This window comes from Mus caroli, chromosome 16 (assembly GCF_900094665.2).
Source record: "Mus caroli chromosome 16, CAROLI_EIJ_v1.1, whole genome shotgun sequence".
NCBI classification, from domain to species: domain Eukaryota; kingdom Metazoa; phylum Chordata; class Mammalia; order Rodentia; family Muridae; genus Mus; species Mus caroli.
In genome coordinates, this window is record NC_034585.1 from 45,483,057 (window position 1) to 45,501,972 (window position 18,916).

General features: G+C 41.6%; 1 protein-coding gene across 1 annotated transcript in view; it reads left to right on the forward strand.

Annotated features, from left to right (window-relative positions):
* The window catches only part of Morc1 (MORC family CW-type zinc finger 1), a 188,581-nt gene that overhangs the window by 122,884 nt on the left and 46,781 nt on the right, over positions 1 to 18,916 (forward strand). Inside the window, exons 17-18 of the mRNA XM_021185413.1 lie at positions 1,065 to 1,203; positions 16,597 to 16,665. Coding sequence (XP_021041072.1) covers positions 1,065 to 1,203; positions 16,597 to 16,665 — 208 coding nt within the window. The remainder of the gene's footprint in view (positions 1 to 1,064; positions 1,204 to 16,596; positions 16,666 to 18,916) is intronic.

Sequence of the window (18,916 nt, forward strand, 5' to 3'; positions counted from 1 at the left end):
TGGAAGACTGACTTCCAGGCAACTAGGGTGAGGATCTTATGCCCACAGTGACACACCCATTCCAACCAGGTCACACCTATTCCAACAAGGCCACACCTCCAGATGGTGCCACTCCCTGGTCTAAGGATATACAAACCATCACAACGAGACATCTAAGGAACTGATATCTGCATTTCCTATTCCTACTGCACACTCAATCAGGCTTGGACTCAGAGCTATACTCAGAGAGTTCAGCCCTTTTCTGCATCAAGTCTTGATACCAACACAAACTAAACAATTTCACTTTTTTCCCCCAAAAAGCAATTTGTCTGATTCAGCTCCCTATTTCACAGCTGTAGCATAAAAATTAATTAATTAATTAATTAATTAATTAATTAAATAAAGCAAAATGGCTTCACGCTTTCCAAAATAAAGGCTTATTTACTTTTTGTAACTTTGAAGAGATTTGTTCATGGTTGTAAAGTACACAAGGCTGGGAGCCAGGATGAATGCAAAGTACTGTACGACTGAAGACGGCAGTTCATTTGGGAAAGATGGACCAGTCAGGGTCGCTTTGAGCTATCTAGTGAGCTATGTGCAAGCCTCCATAACCCCAAGACTGTCCCTGAACAGCGTATGACAGGGTACCCATTGCTCTCTCAGTGATTCCAAACTAGAGGTCCATGAATCTCAGAGGCAGAATTTTTTTTTTTTTTGTAATATTTTAGAGTGGTGCATAGATTTCTACACCAAATTTGGGGATGTAATGGGAAATATTTTTCAGTATCAAGATGATCCAAAACAAATTGTTTCTAAAGACTTGATTTATGATAATGTAGGATAAGTGGACCAGTAACAAGATAATTTGCATTCCCACATCCTGGTAAATACATGTGCCCCTACATTTTCTATGTAGCTACTTCCCATACCAACTGAACATTTAAGATTATAATCCTGCTTTAGATTCAAATTGTGGGTGTATAACAGAAACTATAACACTTTAGAGAAGTAAATAGTTTTTGCTAGTCAGCAAAACACCTTCCCGCTGCCTCCTGACGCTAATCTGTTACTTCTTGATTGTGAAGCTGTAACCAGATAGAACGCCTGCCTTCTATCCCACTGGGCACCATGAACAGAAGACCACCATCAAAAGATGAGAGAGAGAGGCAACTTCAAGAGTCAGTCCAGAGATATCAGGACAAGCTGGTGGAAGCGCAGCCGCAGGTGAGAGTCGCTCATCTTTCCAAATTAAGCAATTGCTCTTGAGTTGTTGAGTTCTTACATGGGAATCGACCAATATAGTTTTCTCATGTAAATTATACAGCTTCTTTTTTATTTCCATTTTGTCCTTTTCTTTTAATTCTGCATCAGAGAATTTGCTAAAGGAAGGGAAGGAGGTCTATTAAAATATCTGCATAGGTACTATCTAAGACCATCTACCTGCACACAGAGCATGTGTGTAGGAGGACAAGGCATTTCTTTCTACTCTGCAATTGTGTGCTTGGTTTTGGGTCAGGTATTCAAGACAGGGAACTACATTTGCATGACTACAAAGGTTAGGCTACATCCCTCTCCTATCTGATGTACTACCAGGCTCCTTCCCTGGAAATGGACATTCTGGGTAAAGACTGTTTTGTAGACAGCTCTGGCCTATTCATATGGAATGTCAAATGTACATTTTAATTGTTATGAGAACTCAATAAGAATAAACATTATTATGAATGAATGGGGAGTTATAGCAATTTTAGTGAAAGAAATGTTACAAACAGGAAAATTCTGTGATCTTTGCTTTTATTAGCATGTATCAACTGTCCAGGTTAAGGGAATGCCTCAGGACATTTCTATAATACCCATGATACACTTCGATTATTTTCAATCCTCTCTTACTCTGTCTTTTATGTTTCACTCCTCTCCTTTCCTTTCCTTTCCTTTCCTTTCCTTTCCTTTCCTTTCCTTTCCTTTCCTTTCCTTTCCCGTTCCACATCTTTAGTGTATTTTTATCTTCATTTTCACCGTGATTTGTTTGCTTGAGAGCACCCATGTGCGTTCACGCATGTGCAGAGGTCATAGGACCATCTTGTGTGTCAGTCGGTCTTCACCTTCCATATTGTGTGACGCAGTGTCTCTCTGTTATTCAAAGATGCATTTGCTTGTGAACCTCTGGAGGTCTCCAGTTCTTGGTTCTTATCTCAGAGAGGAGTGTCGGGGGATCATAGATGTGCACCACTGCACATAGTCTATGTGGGCTCTGAGGATTCAACTCAGGTCTTTGTGCTCATGTCGAATGTGCTTTACCTACGTCCCCAGCCCTTATTCTCTGATCCAAGAGTTATATCCCTGCTTGTGGACTCAGCTCTCAAATTCAGCATTTTAAAATTTATATTGTTCATTTACTCAAGTGTCATTTGAGCAGGTCAGCAGTAAATAGGCAGAACTATTGACTTGTCTGCCAATTCCAGAAATCAAAAAAATGGAAAGCCTCATTAGAATAGAAAAATCTGGTGATGGGGTAAGAGTCAATCCAATATTACATTAGTTTTGGTTTTTATAATGTAAACATGTCTTCTTACCTTCCCACTTTGCTAGGGATCTGCTGTGCAAGTCAGATATCACCTGAGGTGGTCAAAGGACTAGGTCTCCCCTTTTAGCCTAGTGCCTTGTTCAGTCTTGGAATGACACTAATGATTACTTGGGAAATGCATCCCCTAAGCATTCCCTACTGCTAAAACACATCTCGCCTCTCTAGTTCATAAAGCCCCTAGTCTGGAGTGTGCTAAAAGAAACCAGAGATAAAGGCAGAAGAGCCTGTTATTATCTTTTTTTGTGTGTGTGTGGTTTTTCGAGACAGGGTTTCTCTGTGTAGCTCTGGCTGTCCTGGAACTCACTTTGTAGACCAGGCTGGCCTCGAACTCAGAAACCCGCCTGCCTCTGCCTCCCGAGTGCTGGGATTAAAGGCGTGCGCCACGACTCCCAGCTGCCTGTGATTATCTTAACTAACAGCCAAATAGATAAATACAGAAGTTTCTATCTGGAAATATCTCCATTTTAAAAGTCGTTTCTTAATTGGAAATCACTCCTTGAAGCTTTGGGAAGACATTCAACACATTGGGATTGACCATCTCTGAATATATTGTTTTCCTTCCTTACAGGTCACTGTTAACCATTGGATATTGATAGTGTCATTCACAAAGCCTTGATTAGCTTATTGTTTGTTTAAAGTTGGACTATGTTAGCCATTATTGAGTGGAGATTTTAATGGCAGCTGATGAAGTCAACAGATGGGAGCCATCCACTCTGCCTACTCTCTCTCTCTCTCTCTCTCTCTCTCTCTCTCAGTAGATTTTTTTTCCCTCACACAAATTTAAGTCTAGATTATAGATTCAGCTCATTCCAATTCTAACAGCAATTTAGAACCACTTCTGTAGAAATCTTGTTCAAAGGATATAAGAATCCTCACTGTCTTACTTTACTGAAAGGAAAGTTTCCACAAAAATCTACATGGGCAAACATTCCTAGAATCTTAACATATTTTCAAGTATTTAATACTTATCAGTGACCCAATCCTGGGCAGCTGGTTAATTGAGTGGTCATTGACTTTTAAATGCTTGCTTTTGGGCACACCCCAGACTAGACCATGTATTAAGTTCAAAGCTACTGGAATAGTAGACTGCGAAGTTCCTGGAGGCAGGGAAACTCTTCAGCTTTGCCTACCATGACTCAATATTACCTATATCAGTGCCTGGTAGGTACAGGGCATGCAACAGACCATTATTGAAATAGTAAATATATCACATCCTCAGATAAAAAACAGTCTCCTTCTGACCAAACCTAATGATGATTTACAAATTTCCAGCCACAATAGAACATTAGTTCAGTAATTTCTGATCACAGCTGAAATGGTGTGGAAATCTTTTCTAAAGAAACTGGGAAGGGTGATTCAGTGTCCGTACATGTTACAGGGGAAGTAGCCTTGAACTTCTTTCTTGAAGTCTAGTTAGAGTAAATTGAAGGAATCAGAGAGAACATTTGAGACAAGAACAGCATAAATAAGAACTTGGCAAAGAGCACTGCTCTTGACCTTCATGGGGTACTTAGATATTTAAAAAAGCTAACCCAGTCTTTGTATGGTATAGTTATCTTTCCAAAATAGCCAATCTCTTTATAAAATATGGTAATTACTGAATAGGAGAATATGGAAAGAACCTCTCAATTATTTTTTTTATGAAAAGAATAATGTGGATGTTCAATAACTCTTGTTTGGAGATACCTACCCAGTGCCAGAAGCGAGCCTAAAAGCCACGCAGCAGATGGTATGAAGTTGTCATCTCGGTACCCTTAGACTGTCTTTCACATAAGGACTTTTGACAGATGTGGGAATGGGGAGGTCAGAGAAGCAGCACTGATTCCACTCAGTATCAAAATAAACTGCATTCCTGTCCTGGCTGTGTGCTGCTGACAGATCAGGACTGGCTAATTTACTACCATGATTCAGCACGTTTCTCGGCTGGCATTCTTTTGTCTATCCTCTCGAAGCCAGGCTGTCATAAAGTCTAAACCGTGTAATTACACGTGTCCCCGTCCTTGCACTTCTCTCTAGCCTCTCACTGGTAGTGATCACTAACCCACCATGCAGACCTGGGCAGTGAATGGAGCCATGTCTTACTCTACACATCTATGTTCCAGCATCAACGGCAGCTGGCGGTCTGATCTGGGAAGTGAAGAGGGTCACTGGGTATCTTAGTTAATTCTCTGTAGCTGTGATAAAATGCTATTACCAAAAGCAATTTAAGGAAGACAGGTGTATTTTGGCTCACAGTTCAAGGACAGAGCCCATCATAGCAGGGGAGTCAAGGCTCCGCACAGTGCATTGATCTCTGCTTTGTGTCCAGTTGTGGCTTTCTATGAAGATCTCTGCAGGCTGTAAGAGAGGCTTCTTTGCTGAGGGTTGGTAACTATACGTACCTGTGGGTTTGGGATAAGATTTAGAATATAGTAAGGGAGTACGTTGGTCTAGAGAACTATCAAGAGTAGATTCTCTCCTCGGGTTTATGACCTCACTAGCCATGCTAAGCTGACAAGGTTTCCAGTCCTGGGGCATGATTTCCTTCCAGTGGAGTGGGCCTTAAGTACCACTAGACAGACATTCGTTAGCACCAACATGGGCATGCTACTTATGGCAAGCATAGGGTTATCTTGCCATGGTGGTCATTGTCATGTTCACAGGGGTGGCATCAGGGTAGGACTACTCATTGCTTCCCTCCCTTGGCAACTGGTCAAGTACCTTCTTGTAGACAACCAGAGCACAGGAAGCAATCTTTTATGTTAGATCCAGCTCACTTTATGTAAACAATCTGTCACTGCAGGGTTCTCTCGTAGGTGATTCCTGAGCCTGTCAGGTTGACAGTCAACACTAGATTCAAACTTCCAAGATCATTCTGTATCTCAAGTTCTGGGGCTCTAGGTTTTATAGCACCCACAACCAGGACAGTAGAATGTTAACCCTTCTCTTCCTCTCAAAACCCAGCAGCTTTGGTTTTTTTTTTTTTTTTTTTTTTTTACCCCTACCCTGTACACAGCCTACCAGCGTGTAGCATGCCAGTCTCTTACCCCTAGGAACACCCACATGAGAATACCCCAGAGTCAATCAGAAAACTGTTGTGGTAGAAGAGGCAGCCTAATGGCTGGCATGCCTTGTCCTCTAGTGTGGAAGATATAGCTCATCCTGGAGCTGCATCCCCACATGGTTATATATACTTCCTACGCCATTCTAGCTACGTATATTCATTATAACCAAGGGAGAGAGCCAAGTGATTAATGGAGTCACACATCTTTAAATGGTGGCATTTGGATTTTTCTGTTTCATTTTTGCACCAGTTTTGCTCACAGGGAAAGAACAGTACAGAAAAGGCCACCCAAACATTTGTAGAGCAGCAGAGTGGTGTGTGACAAATCATGTTTGGTAAAAGAAACCCCCCTAGTTTAGTAAGCTAAGAAGAAAGGCCACCTCAAGATCTGTCACCCATGGTGATACATTTTTCAAGAATAAAGAAATTGTGTAATTGATACTCAGTGTCAGCCAGCCAAAGCCCTGGTTATAAATTGTGTGACTGGAGCAATCCTTTGTAATCTTTCTTCTGAACATAGGGATGAGGAATTTGTACCCAACTCCAGTGTAGGCTTCCTTCTCCCAGTGTTACCTGCTTTCTACACTGAGTGCCATGCGCCACCTGCTGGCCGAGAGAAGCATTTCCATGTCCACGCGTCGCTTGAGTGCTTTGCTGCCGCGTGACAAATTAACTGGATAATTGCTTTTCTATTTTCTAATATACTGAGGCAGTACTTTTAATACCATTGACCTATGAAATCAAATTCTATGCAGTTTAGAAGTTTCTAAGCTTCCAGTTCCCCTCCCTTAGTTTTAACTCACAGCTTAAGTTACTAGATTCCATTGTATATCAAGGATGACTCTGGGCATAGAATTTTCTTTCACTGACATTTGATTCGGGCATTGTGGTATCACATTAAAATTCCCTTAATGCCCTCAGTCATTAAAAGATGAGTCATAGTTTTGTGCCTGAAACTGACCTACTACTGGTTATCTTTTACTTAAATATTATAATTTCTCTTTATTTTATGGGGGTGGTGGTGTTGCCTGCATGTATGTCTGCACATGTGCGTTCAGTGCTCATCGAAGTCAGAAGAAGACATCAGATTCTCTGGAGCTGGAATTACAGATGGTTGTGAGCTGCCATAGGGGTGCTCCGAATTTGCATGTTTGTGCAGTGTGTATTATGTTGCTTATGTATCCTCTAGGCTTTGTGGCTAGTAGTAATTTGTTAGCCCACAGTCAAGGCTGTCTGTAATCAGAGACTACTTTCTTCCTAACATGCCTTTATTGTGCTTAGCCTGATTCTTCTCTGCACTCTTCCACGGGCTCCTCTTACCTGTGCAGCCCTGAGAACCTTTTCTTTCTGCTGTGCTCCTCTATCGTGGCCTCTGCCCCTTCTCTGGTCCCTTCTGACCGCAAACTAATACCAAACCTGATGGGAAATTTTTATCCATCCAGGCCTGTAAAAACATCCCTTTTTCTTCTGGTTCTCTTGTCCTTGGCATGTGTTTTTTCCAGCACATTTTCCCCTTCTCCTTGCCATTATAGATACTTATATAGTCAATAGGCTACACACTTTTAGAAAGTAAAAAAAAATCATTTATTCATATCCACAATCCTAGCAACACCCAGAGCTGGATCTTTTGAGTTATAGGTATGTAGCAAACAATGTGAAGGACAGAATGAATCATTTGATATTGCATTTAGTAAGACTGGGTGTTCTTATACAGGTGAGACTTGGAACTTCTGCATCATATATTACCAGAGACCAATTTTTTCTTAACACTTAGTCAAAGTAGAATGAATTATACTGAAGTTGCAGTCCACATTTGGATTCCATTTGTCTTGTTTATAGTCTTTCCACCAAATGAACAGTCCTGGTGGAATTCCATGCCTCTTGAAAGGAAAAGGCAGCAATAGCTTTCTATAGTTTTACAGCACTGATATGGATACACACAAAAAAAATTGAACTGAAATAATCTTGCAGTTCCCGTGTTGGCCATTGTCGCTGTAAATGTTAAGCAAAGGCGGCTTGCGGGATTTTTAACTGTGGTTTTAAAGTTAAAATGACCTATCTGAAGAGAACTTTGTAATGGAGAATATGAACACATTTTTCCATCTAGAATTTAGTCTTTTTAATGTGCCATTATTGTGTAGGATGCTGGTTTCAAATCTATGTCACCACGGTGACAGACGCCTTAGAAAGTATTTTGATTTATCACAAGAACTTTCTAACCCCCTTCCACCAACATCCATGTTCTGAAAGTTATAGCACCTAACGACCTCTTGTCTTATAAGAGGCTATTATTGTCATTGTGGCCGAAATATTTTACTTTCTTACTCTGGCTACAGAGATCTCATTTCTCCATGGTATTGCATTACTCTTGCAAGATGGAAAATGTATAATGTGTTCCTGTATAATAATGACAGGTTAGAAGAACTGCTTGTGACGAACTCATCCAGAAGCCTGCCGAAGGCAGGGACGGTGGGCTGCCTTTGTCTCGATGCTCCTCTCACTACCATGTGTGGCTCAATGTTGTGCACAATAGAGTGACATCAGAGGGTGGTCCTCTCACCTCAACTTGATCTGTCTGGTCAAACCGTCATCTTTAGAAGATGACATTAAACCTTTGGTCAAAACAACAGTTTGTGCTTGCTAAACAAACTCAGATAAGATCATTACACCAGAGAGAAGGCATCAACCTGGTGTAATGGCATGTGATTCACAGAGCCCAGTATATACCCAACTTCTGGATTCATAAATTATTCAACTTTTTTTCCAGGAGGTTGGAACTAAGGAGCATTGCCTATTGTCATCTGCTACTGGGCTTCTCGGAAATGACCAAATACTGATATTGAAGGCCAAGATGATTGTAAATCCAGAGGGGACTATGTCTCCCTTTAGGAGGACAGAAATAGCCTTGACAGTTGCAAGCAGGCATGCCGTGTTACATTCCTCTGTCTTTACATGCTAGTCAGACATTCCTCACCACATCAGCAAGCATGAGAGGAGAGGACTGGATGTGTGGCCTGAAATAATTCAACAGGGGACAATACCCATTTAGGTTCTAATGTAAATGTACCTGTTTGATCTCTGACCTACACACCTCCTCAAGCACCTGAACTCTGTGTACCACCAGTTCTCAATTAGTACACTGGCTAACCAAGGCCCATCAGAGGCTCCCCAGCATCCTAGATGTGCTTTGGAGCCTGGTCCCTGACTCAGCTGAGAAAGGTGCAGGGATTCAGCTTTCTTCCAAGGCTCCTCCTTGCTCCTGTCTAAGGGACACCCTGGCCACTAAGCCTCCAGGTCTGGACACAGCATGCCTATGTTCTTCCCTGGGAGTGGGAGTCCTGTTTCTCATCTTGTTTGACTTTCATATTTCTTCTTATTCAAAACCTGAATTCACATTTTGAATTTAGTTCAAGGATGTGGAATTTATTGCAGTTGTGACTTTGAACTATCTGTAGACGATCTGTAGTACCACTGGCTTGTTAGTCCTTGTTGAGCTTCTTTGACTCCTGCTTTTTTTATCATCTATTATCTATCTCAATTCTATAGGCTCAGGTCAAATTCAGACTGGATCCCACCCTGATTCTGTTTCCACCCTAGACTTTATCAGCAGGTGCATTTAACACTTTAGCCCGTCTTCCCTGACCAGGCCCAGCCTCCTCCATTCTGTATGGAGAGGGGCTGCTGATAACCCAGGACCTGACACTGCAAGGATGGAGCCACCACACATATACAGAAGAAACTGAGGAATCTAGAGCTAAATAGTTGATTTCTGTTTGAGGATTCTGTCAGTTTTGGGCAACTTTGGAAGGCTAGGTGACCACTTGGGCTTTTTTAAGTGGCTTTTTAAATCATTAATGGGTTTCTACATAGAATATTCTTTGATGTTTACCTTCTCCCAACTCCTCCCAGATCCTCCCATCTCCCTACCTACCCAACTTCATGTTTTTTCTCTCTCTAAAAATAAATAAATAAATAAATAAAACTAAAAACAAAGAAGCAAACACTAAAACAAATGAAAACCACAAGACAAACAAACAAACAAAAAGTCCACCAAAGGAGACAGACTAAACCCAAACAGAACAACAGCAACAAAGCTTGTGGAATCTGTTTTGTATTGGCTAACTACTCCCGGGTTATGGTAATGGTACCTGCCCCTGAGTCCTCGGATGATGTACCTAGTGACACTCCACTGACGAATGACTCTTAATGACATACTGTTATATGTCTGGCTTATTCCTCATCAGGGAAGCTGCTCCTGGCAGGAGACGGTGATTAACACAGAGATTCCCCCCTCTGGTCGATGTGCAGAGAGGGAGACTTCGAAGCACTCAGCCCTAAGTTCGATGCCTTCATCAAACCCTTCCTCTCAGGGATCAGTGGTGTAGAAGAGGAAGCAGAAAGATTGTAAGCACCAGAAGTGGTGACTGACTCCATGGCAGTAGTGTCATCCAGACCCAACAGGGCTGATGCTCACATGCGCTCCAGGAGACTTTGACAGCACAAGACCTGCTTAGCAGCTTTTTAAGTAGGAAAAGAATGTAGCAAGTGGTGGCGGAAATTTGCTTTGTAGAACTTAGGAGACAAAGATGTTAGAAATAGAGAAATGGGGCAGGGTGGGGAGAGAGAGATTGATTAATTTTTACTATAGAAATGTCCCTTCACATTCAAACACACTCTCCAGAGACACTGGGTTTCGAGAGGTAAATTCTTTAAATGCTCATTAGTAATCAGTCACAAACTAAACTCAGAGATGCCTTATTAGATCTTAAGTGAAGTAAAGTTAGTCAGAACGTTGCTGTGGAACATGAAGGCATTTTTCTGTACTGTCCCACACATCATCAACACATACACAGAACAGGGAAGTGGGAGGAGAAGGAGAGCAGACAGACAGACAGACAGACAGACTATTCTGTTTTCTTCAGCATTGAGTCTGAGGTGACTAGGGGGTCATCTGTATGAGAAAACATCACGTCTGTGGAAATGTAGATTCCTGGATGGCTCCCCGAGTTCACAAAACAAAATTTTCTGCTAATTCCAGGCTGTGTCCAACACAAATGTTCACCCCTTTCTCTCTGTCTTGGGGGTTCCTCTGTGTTCTGCTCCCACAGATAACCCACCCGAGGCAGCTTTTGCTGATTCCATGTGGTTTTGCAAGACTCCGAACTTGTAAGAGCAATGCAGTCACCTTGCTGGCAGAGGTTAGGAGCGCCATTTAAAATTAAATACCTGTATTTTTAAGATTTCTATCATAATCATTCTTTTTCTAAATCTGAAAAAGATGATGGGAATAAAAAGATTCGTGATTAGGAAACAGTTATTCATTAGATAGCAGAGAGAGAGAGAACTGGAAGTAGATTAGCTGCGCTGACAGAGTTCACGTTTATAAAAGTGCAATCAAAGATGGGAAAATGTGTTCTTCAAATTAAAAATGAATATAGGTGATTTTAAAAGATACTGAAAAATAATAGGGCAACCTGCAAACTGATGCTGACAGCCTACGTCAGTTAATGGAAAATGCTACTTCTAATTTGAACCGAAGGGCAAACTTCACTTAGTACATTTAGCATGTGCAGAAGTTTTTAGTGCACCCGCTATTTGTCCACAGATGATGCTTTAGAAAGAAAGCTGATATACCATACTCTGTCTTAATTCCTTAGCATATTCCTCCTCTTTTGTTCTTTTGCTTTGGCTTTGTCCCTTTAATTCTGTTGCATTGGGTTTTACGATAGAAGTTCTGAGTAGGGCTCAGATACGTTGAGGAGAAGGGGTCAGTGGAATGTAAAGAAAGCAACTAAGTGTATATAAAACTTATGAAGGTGGGCTTGTAACTGCATGATCACACAGGGCTGTGGTAAATCTGTGGCTGAGCGATTCGTCCATGTCTCTGAACTGTTGTAAGATAGCCAGTGAAACTGAAAAATCCTATCACACAAGAGAGATCTGGCGTCTGGCTGATGGACAAGTCCAGGAGACGGAAGGTAGAAGGTGAGGACTAGGGAGAGGCCTTAGGTCAGAGGAGCTGTTTTCCCAAGACATGGTAATAGTACTTCAGGGCCTTCACATACACTAATAACCTTAATCTTGTCTCCTCTAAAGAGGAATCAGGGCTATCTGATGACAGTGAAGGGCAGGCACCATGTACGGGTGCCCAGAAGAACAGACTTGTGTGACAAGGAACAGGAGTTAATTAGGGACCAATGAGAGAACAACTGACCATGCAATGAGAATCACGCATGCCCTTGTGGTATAGAATCAGGAGTCTTGGAGGACTGAAATTTCTGAGTTTTTGAACTATTCTGCTCCTGTTTTCAGCTGAGAGAATAAAACCTCACTTGAATAGGAGAAATTAAGAAGTTCCGAATTAAGCGTGGTTCTAAGGAGAAGCGTGAGTGACCTGAGGACCATCAGGAGAGGCCCAGCCCAGGACACAGGCTTTTTCTCAGTAGAATTGAGGAAGGAAGGATAGTCAAAAGGAGCATGAGAGAGAGGGGGAGGGATGAAGGGGAAAGAGGTTTTCATTGATAGCCACAGCATCAGAGATACTCCTGATACAATTAAAGCTATAATTGTAAGGAAGAGTAAGGAATTTCACAGCTGGGTATTTTTTAAGGAATGAAAATACTCGTGAAAAAAAAAAAAAGCTCAAGTTAAGCCATCCCTGGAATTAGAAAGTAACCCATGCCACAAGAGGGAACTCACCCCAGACACTTTTTAGAGGGCTAGGACCCAAGAAGCCAGATAATCTAGAGACCTAAGATAGAACCAAAATGACTGGCAAAAATAAGTCAACACAATAATTCCTAATTATTCTGCTATACTCATAGATCAGTGACTAGCCCACATGCCATCAGGGAGGGTTAATTTAGCAAACAGTGAAACAGATACAGAAACCCACAGCTAAACATTAGGCAGGTCTTGTGGAATCCTGCAGAAGACAGGGAGGAAGGAATGTAGGAGCCAGAGGGGTAAAGGATACCACACAAAATCCCACAGGATCTAAGGATACCACACAAAATCCCACAGGATCAACCAACAACCTGCATGAGACTGACCTGGGCCCTCTGTGCACACATTACAGCTCTGTAGCTTGATTGATTTGTGGTCTTCCAGCAGGGGCTATCTCTGACTCTTTTGCCTGCTTTGGGGATCTTTTCCCTCATACAGGGTTGCCTCTTCCAGCCTTAATACAAGGGAGGTGCCTAGTCTTACTGCAACTTGATATGCCATGTTTGGTTGATATCCATGGAAGCTGGCCCTTTTCTGAAGAGACAGAGGAGTGGATGGGGGATGCGGGCAGAGGGGAAAAAAGGGGGAAGGACTTAGAGGAGAGGAGGGAGGGGAAGCTGCAGTCAGGACGTAAAAATGAATGAATGAATAAATGAATGAATAAAAAGGAGTAGAAATAATCAGAAAGGAAGTGAGTAGAACCCAGGTGAGTGGGAGGAAGGCAACTACAGATTTTATAGGCTGTATCAAGCACCTTTACTGAAACTCAGGAAATAATAACCATTTATTAACTGTATTCAAAGCTACTGATTGTATAGCTGGGGGAGAAAGTGTTCACTACAGTGGCTCTTCCTCCTCCTTCTCCTCTTGTATTCTCTTGTCTACCCCGACTCTATTCTTTGAAGCCAGTACAGTATCTTCTATTGGCTTCTTGATAGCTTCAAAATGTTCTGTTTGATCATAATTATTAATGCGTTTTTATTCAAAATGCGACCGGAAACTCTTCTGTGCTTTTCTGTCTCTTGTCCTTTTGTAGAAACAATTCTGAAGTTAAAATGAAGAGTAGAATTTATGGGGCTTATAAAATACCCATTTACTCACAATTATTGTTTAGTGATGTGGTTAGTAACCCAGGTCTGATTGGATTACAATAAAACTGTATAGCAAGCAATAATTGTCTTTAGATTATTATTAAAACATTGCAAATTCAAATAGTGCAATTGGGTCATATATTATAGCCAAGCTAGGCTCAGTCTGCTTTGTCCTATCAGGAATCAGTCTCATTATAGATGGTTGCCAACACTTCACTGGAAATGAATGTATATGACACCATTGAAAGTGTTTGCAAGGTGTGATAGTATCCACCATGGAGTATAGAATCTGTCAAGCTATGAATTCAGAAGAGAATCTGACAGTGGTTCAACTGTGGATAAGATAGGCAGTACACGCTAGGACCGTCTGTGTATCCTATAGTCAGCACCCCTATACTGAGCATCTATAATAAGTCAAGAATTATGCTCTGTGCCTCACATTATAGAAACAAGTTTGAAGTTCTGTCTACTGTCATGCATCACTGACACGCAATTGTATGACTGTGTGATACAACCATATAGATAAGGTAGAATCCTGGAGGACTTGGGTGTAAGTGTAGCTATAAATACACATCATTTCTACTCTTTTCTGGAAGTCCTTTGAGAACAAGGCACTCAAAGGACAAAGATGTGAACTGCATTAAGCTAGGACACATCTACCAAAGATATTTCTCAGGGTTGCTTGGTGGAGTCAAGATGAAACAGGAGCTTCAAAAGAAAAAGGAGAAAGCAGTTGAAGAGACCCAGGCAAGAACAGGTCGGAAGGATCAGCATGTGGGCACCAACAGAAAAGGGCACTTGTAGAGATGGAAAAGGTACATTGTTTACAATGGAAGGAGGGCTCCTGAGACCCTGCTGGACAAAGGCCAGTTCATGGAAATAGAATACACAGGATGCTCGTGAAAGAGTTTAAGAAGCCATGACTGACAGAGCAGCAGTTTGTGTAGATATGAGAAAAGTGGCTTTCCCTGTGAAGAACTTGCTGGAATCTTACCTTCCATTCTACTTTTCCTGTAGAAACACTCTGGCCAAAAGCAATCTTGGTAAATGTAACTCACAATGTTTTTTGGTTGGTTGGTTGGTTGGTTGGTTGGTTGGTTGGTTGGTTTGTTGTTGTTGTTTTTTTTTTTTTTTTTTTTTTTTTTTTTTTTTTTTTTTTTTTTTTTTTTTTTTTTTTTTGAGACAGAATTTCTCTGTGTAGCCCTGGCTGTCCTGGAACTCACTCTGTAGACCAGGATGGCCTGGAACTCAGAAATCCACCTGCCTCTGCCTCCCAAGTGCTGGGATTAAAGGCATGCACCACGACGCCCAGCACAACATTGTATTTTTAAAGAATGAACCAGTGAAACTTTTTTTTTCCTGTAGCTTTAAAACAAAACATATTAAGAAGTAAAAACCCATTTTCTGAAATGTTCTATGAGCTAAAAACATAGATGGTTCAGCATGGTTCTTCCTTAGGCAACTGGATGCAGCAGTTGGGATGGATGCTTTTGGAACCAAGGCTTGAAGGATGAACAGGGTTTAGCAGAAAGATAATGTTGGAAAGCACCATCCAGGCTAAAACCATGGGTTATCTAGTGGTACAGCAGTATGAAAGGGGCCCATGTAAACAGGGAGGAGCATTGAGTGCACAAAGGGAAGACTGTGGTAGAGGGATGAGAAGTGATCAGGATCAGAAGTAGACATTAGGAAGCAGCTCATAAGTCTATGGGTATAGTGAGTTTGCACTTGTACAACCTGAATTAAAAGTTCATGCGCCAGGTGCCTGAGGCTCAGCCACAGTATCACCCTTCAGGGTAGCGTTTCTTCATCCATACTGCATATCAGAACCGCTTGCAGAACACTAAAAGATGGGCTGCCAGACTTCACCCCCAATGGTTTAATTAGAATTCCATGTGTAAGGATGTGATACAATGTCCAGAGGCTTTTCTGAAGATTCTGATAACATGTATGCAAATTTGATTGTAATGTATTCTTCTCAATTCGATTTATTTTTTAATTTAATTTTGTTTAACATGTGTGTGTATATATGTATGACTAGCATGCCATTTTATGGTTGTCAGAGAACAGCTTTGTGGAATAAGTTGCATCCTATCCTTACACGTGTTGTGGTATCTGAGTCAAGTCGCCAGGCTTTCTTGGTAAGTGCCTTTATGCACTAAGCTATTTCACCAGCATTTTCATCTTATTTTTATTACATTTGTTTATTACTTATTTAGTTATTTGGAGGAAGAGTGCTTTAGTGTGTGTGATTGGTTCTTTCCTTACGCTACACTGGTACTGGAAAACTCAGGTCACAGGTCTTGGTGACAAACACTTCCACCCACTGAACCACCTCACCTCTTTGATGGTGACTTTGGCCTAATGCATTTTGAATTTACAGAAGATTCAAGTGGGGAAAGTCACATAGGTTGGTCACTGAAAGGCATGGGAACTGGAGAGGGACTGTGAGCCAGGAACATCCTGAGGCTCTAACGTAGGTGTCTTTGCTGATGATCCACCGAGCAAGAGAAAGCGCTGTAAAAAATAACCTGTTCGAATTTGGAAGGGTGGCCATGAAGGTACCTGCAGGTGTAACATGTCACTAAGAACTATGTGAATCCCAGGACAGTGCATTTCAGGCCAGCCAGGCCTATGTAGTGGGGACCCTGTCTTAGAACAAAACAGCAGCAGTAATGGAAATAGTAGCTAAAAGTATCAACCAAAGCATGAGCATCAAAGGAGCACCCTTTTCAGAGGGAGTACCAGTTCCTCGTCTCTCTACCCTGCCTGGAGATACAGGAAGCTTCTGGGTGCTAGATATAAGACATTCACCAGTTTACTGAAGCTCAGCCCAGTGCTCCCAGAAAGGAAGAATAATGCCTCAGGTCAGAATGCCCCAGGCAGAGGGCAGAGGGTTTCAAGACAGGAGAGGGAGGGGATTATGGGATGGAGAAGCTGGATCCAGACGGGGTTTGATTAAGTTGCTCATAAGACATTGAATCTGCAGTGCTTACTAAAACAATCAGATGATGCACTACCTCCACCACTGTAAGAACATCCCTACAGCAGAACTGAAGGATTATGGGTAAGGATTGTGATCTTGGCACTTCTTTAGGAAAATAAAAATACTGCGTTTCTGTAATATGGCAACTTAAAGGTATTAATAAACTTGCTTTTATATTTTCTTCCCCTAGAAGTCTCAACTTATAGTAACGAGCAAGATCCCCGAGTTCAAGTCCTCCTGCCTTTCCTCAGCACTCAAGGTGAGCAATGCAAGTAAGATTCAGGATCTAGGGAGATGGCTTAGCTGTTAGGAGTGCTGGCTTCTCTAACAGAGGATCCAGGTTCAATTCCCAGTGACTCACAACCATCTTCAGTCTCGGGAGATCTGACACTATCTTCTGACTTCTGGTGTGCATGTGGTATGTAACATGCAGGCAAGATATACATACACATAAAATAAAGTAATTTAAATCTCAAAAATTTTAAATAAATACATAAACTAATGTCCAGCCATTTCTGTTACATTTCTCACTTAAGCATGATGGGTCTCCAGATTTTCCTATGGATGGTTAGTTCACAGAGTGAAGCAATAATATATTTTAGCTGACATAGATCTATTAGCAAAAATTTAAAAAATAAAACATAAATAATATTTAGATTATTTATTATCTCACTGATTGGCTATGATGACAATTCTTTTTTAAATTTTTATTTATAATTCTCTCATACCATACTTTCCAACTAGAGATTCTGTTCCTTTCACTCCTCCAAGTTCACTTCCACCTCCCCTCTCCCCCATATCCATCCCTGCACCACCAGAAAAGACCAGGCCTCCCAGGGTTATCAACCAAACACGGCACATCAATACTGGGTGAGGCAACCTAGTAGGAGAAAAAGGGCCCCAAGAGCAGGCAAAAGAGTCAGAGATAACCACCACTACCACTGTCAGGAATATCCTCAAAACACCAAGCCAACAACCATAATATATATACAGAGGACCTAATGTAGACCCATGCAGGCTCCGTGGTAGCCTCTTCAGTCTATGTCAGCCCCCATGAGGCCTGCTTAGTTGATGCTATGCTATGGGATATGATCCCCTGGTATTCTTGACCCCCTGGCTCCCACAATTCCTCCTCTCTGTCTTTGCTGAGTTCTCCAAAGCTTCAGTGGAGGCACCCTATGGAGACCTGCAACCTGGGCTCTCTCTCCATATAATATTTGGATATGGGTCTCTGCACCTTCTCCCATCAGCTGCCCAAGGCAACCTCTCTGATAATAACTGTACTAGGCACTGATCTATGAGTATAGCAGAAAATAGTTAGGAACTTTTTTCTTTTTCTCTTTCTTTTTTTTTTTTGTGAGTTGTATTTGGTTCTATCTTAGGTCTCTAGACTATCCAGCCTCTGGTTCCTGGTCATCCTTGAGCTTCCTCTCATGTGGGCCTCATATTAGATCAGTCACTGATTGGCCACTCCCACCACCATTGCCCCAGCCCATCTTACAGGCAGGACAGATTGTAGATTAAAGGTTTTGTGGATGACCTGGTGTCCCAGTCCTATCATGGGAAACCTTGCCTGACTACAAAAGATGGCTGATTCAGACTCTGTATCCTCCATACTAGAACTAATATTTTAAAAATATGTTTCCAGTAGTTTCTATGAGAAAGTTACTGATGATTTAGTTTATAGAAATGTATTTACTTACAAATATTCTATAGACATAACTCTTCTATATGCATGTGTGTGCACATGCATGGGTATTCATGTGTGTGCCGCAATCCTTGCATGGGTGTGTGCATGCCTGTAGAGACCAGAAGATAGCTGTAGATGTTGACGCTCAGACATCACCCACCTTGGAGGTTTCTGTTTGGTTGGTTTTGTTTTGTATTGTTTTTTGGAGAAACTGTCCCTCACCTGGCCTTGTGAGGTGAGGCAGACTTATCAGGAAGATGAAAGAATCCACTAGTCTCCTCCTCCCTAATTCTGGGATTATAAGTGTGTGTCACTGTACCCAGCTTTTGAAAGTGGGTTCGTGTCCTCAAGCTCTTTCTTGGTTTTTAATTTTGCTAAATGCCATATAATGTTATATTTATCAGTTTTACAAGGATCCTTCCTTGTAACTCACACCTGCAATATCAGTACCAGGGGGCCAGAGGCAAGAAGGACTGCCATAAGTTCTAGAGTAGCCGAGTCTCCCAGCTTGCAGCCTGCCGGGTGGTACATAGTGAAGTTTTGCACATGCCTCCTCTTCACATACACACTATAATAACATAAAATCAAGTGCAGAGCACATTTGAATCATTTGAGCATCTTTAAAAAGGAATAGTTGTGAGGCCTCAGAGCTTCTCAGCTATATTAGACACATAAATGTATAGGAAACCTGGCAGTTTCAAATTGCCCCTATTTTGTTTATGTGTATGTGCGTATGTTTTTGTGTGTGTCCATGTGTATGTGCATGTCAACAATTAACATCATCTGTCTTCTCCAATGACTCCCTATCTTTTTTTTTTTT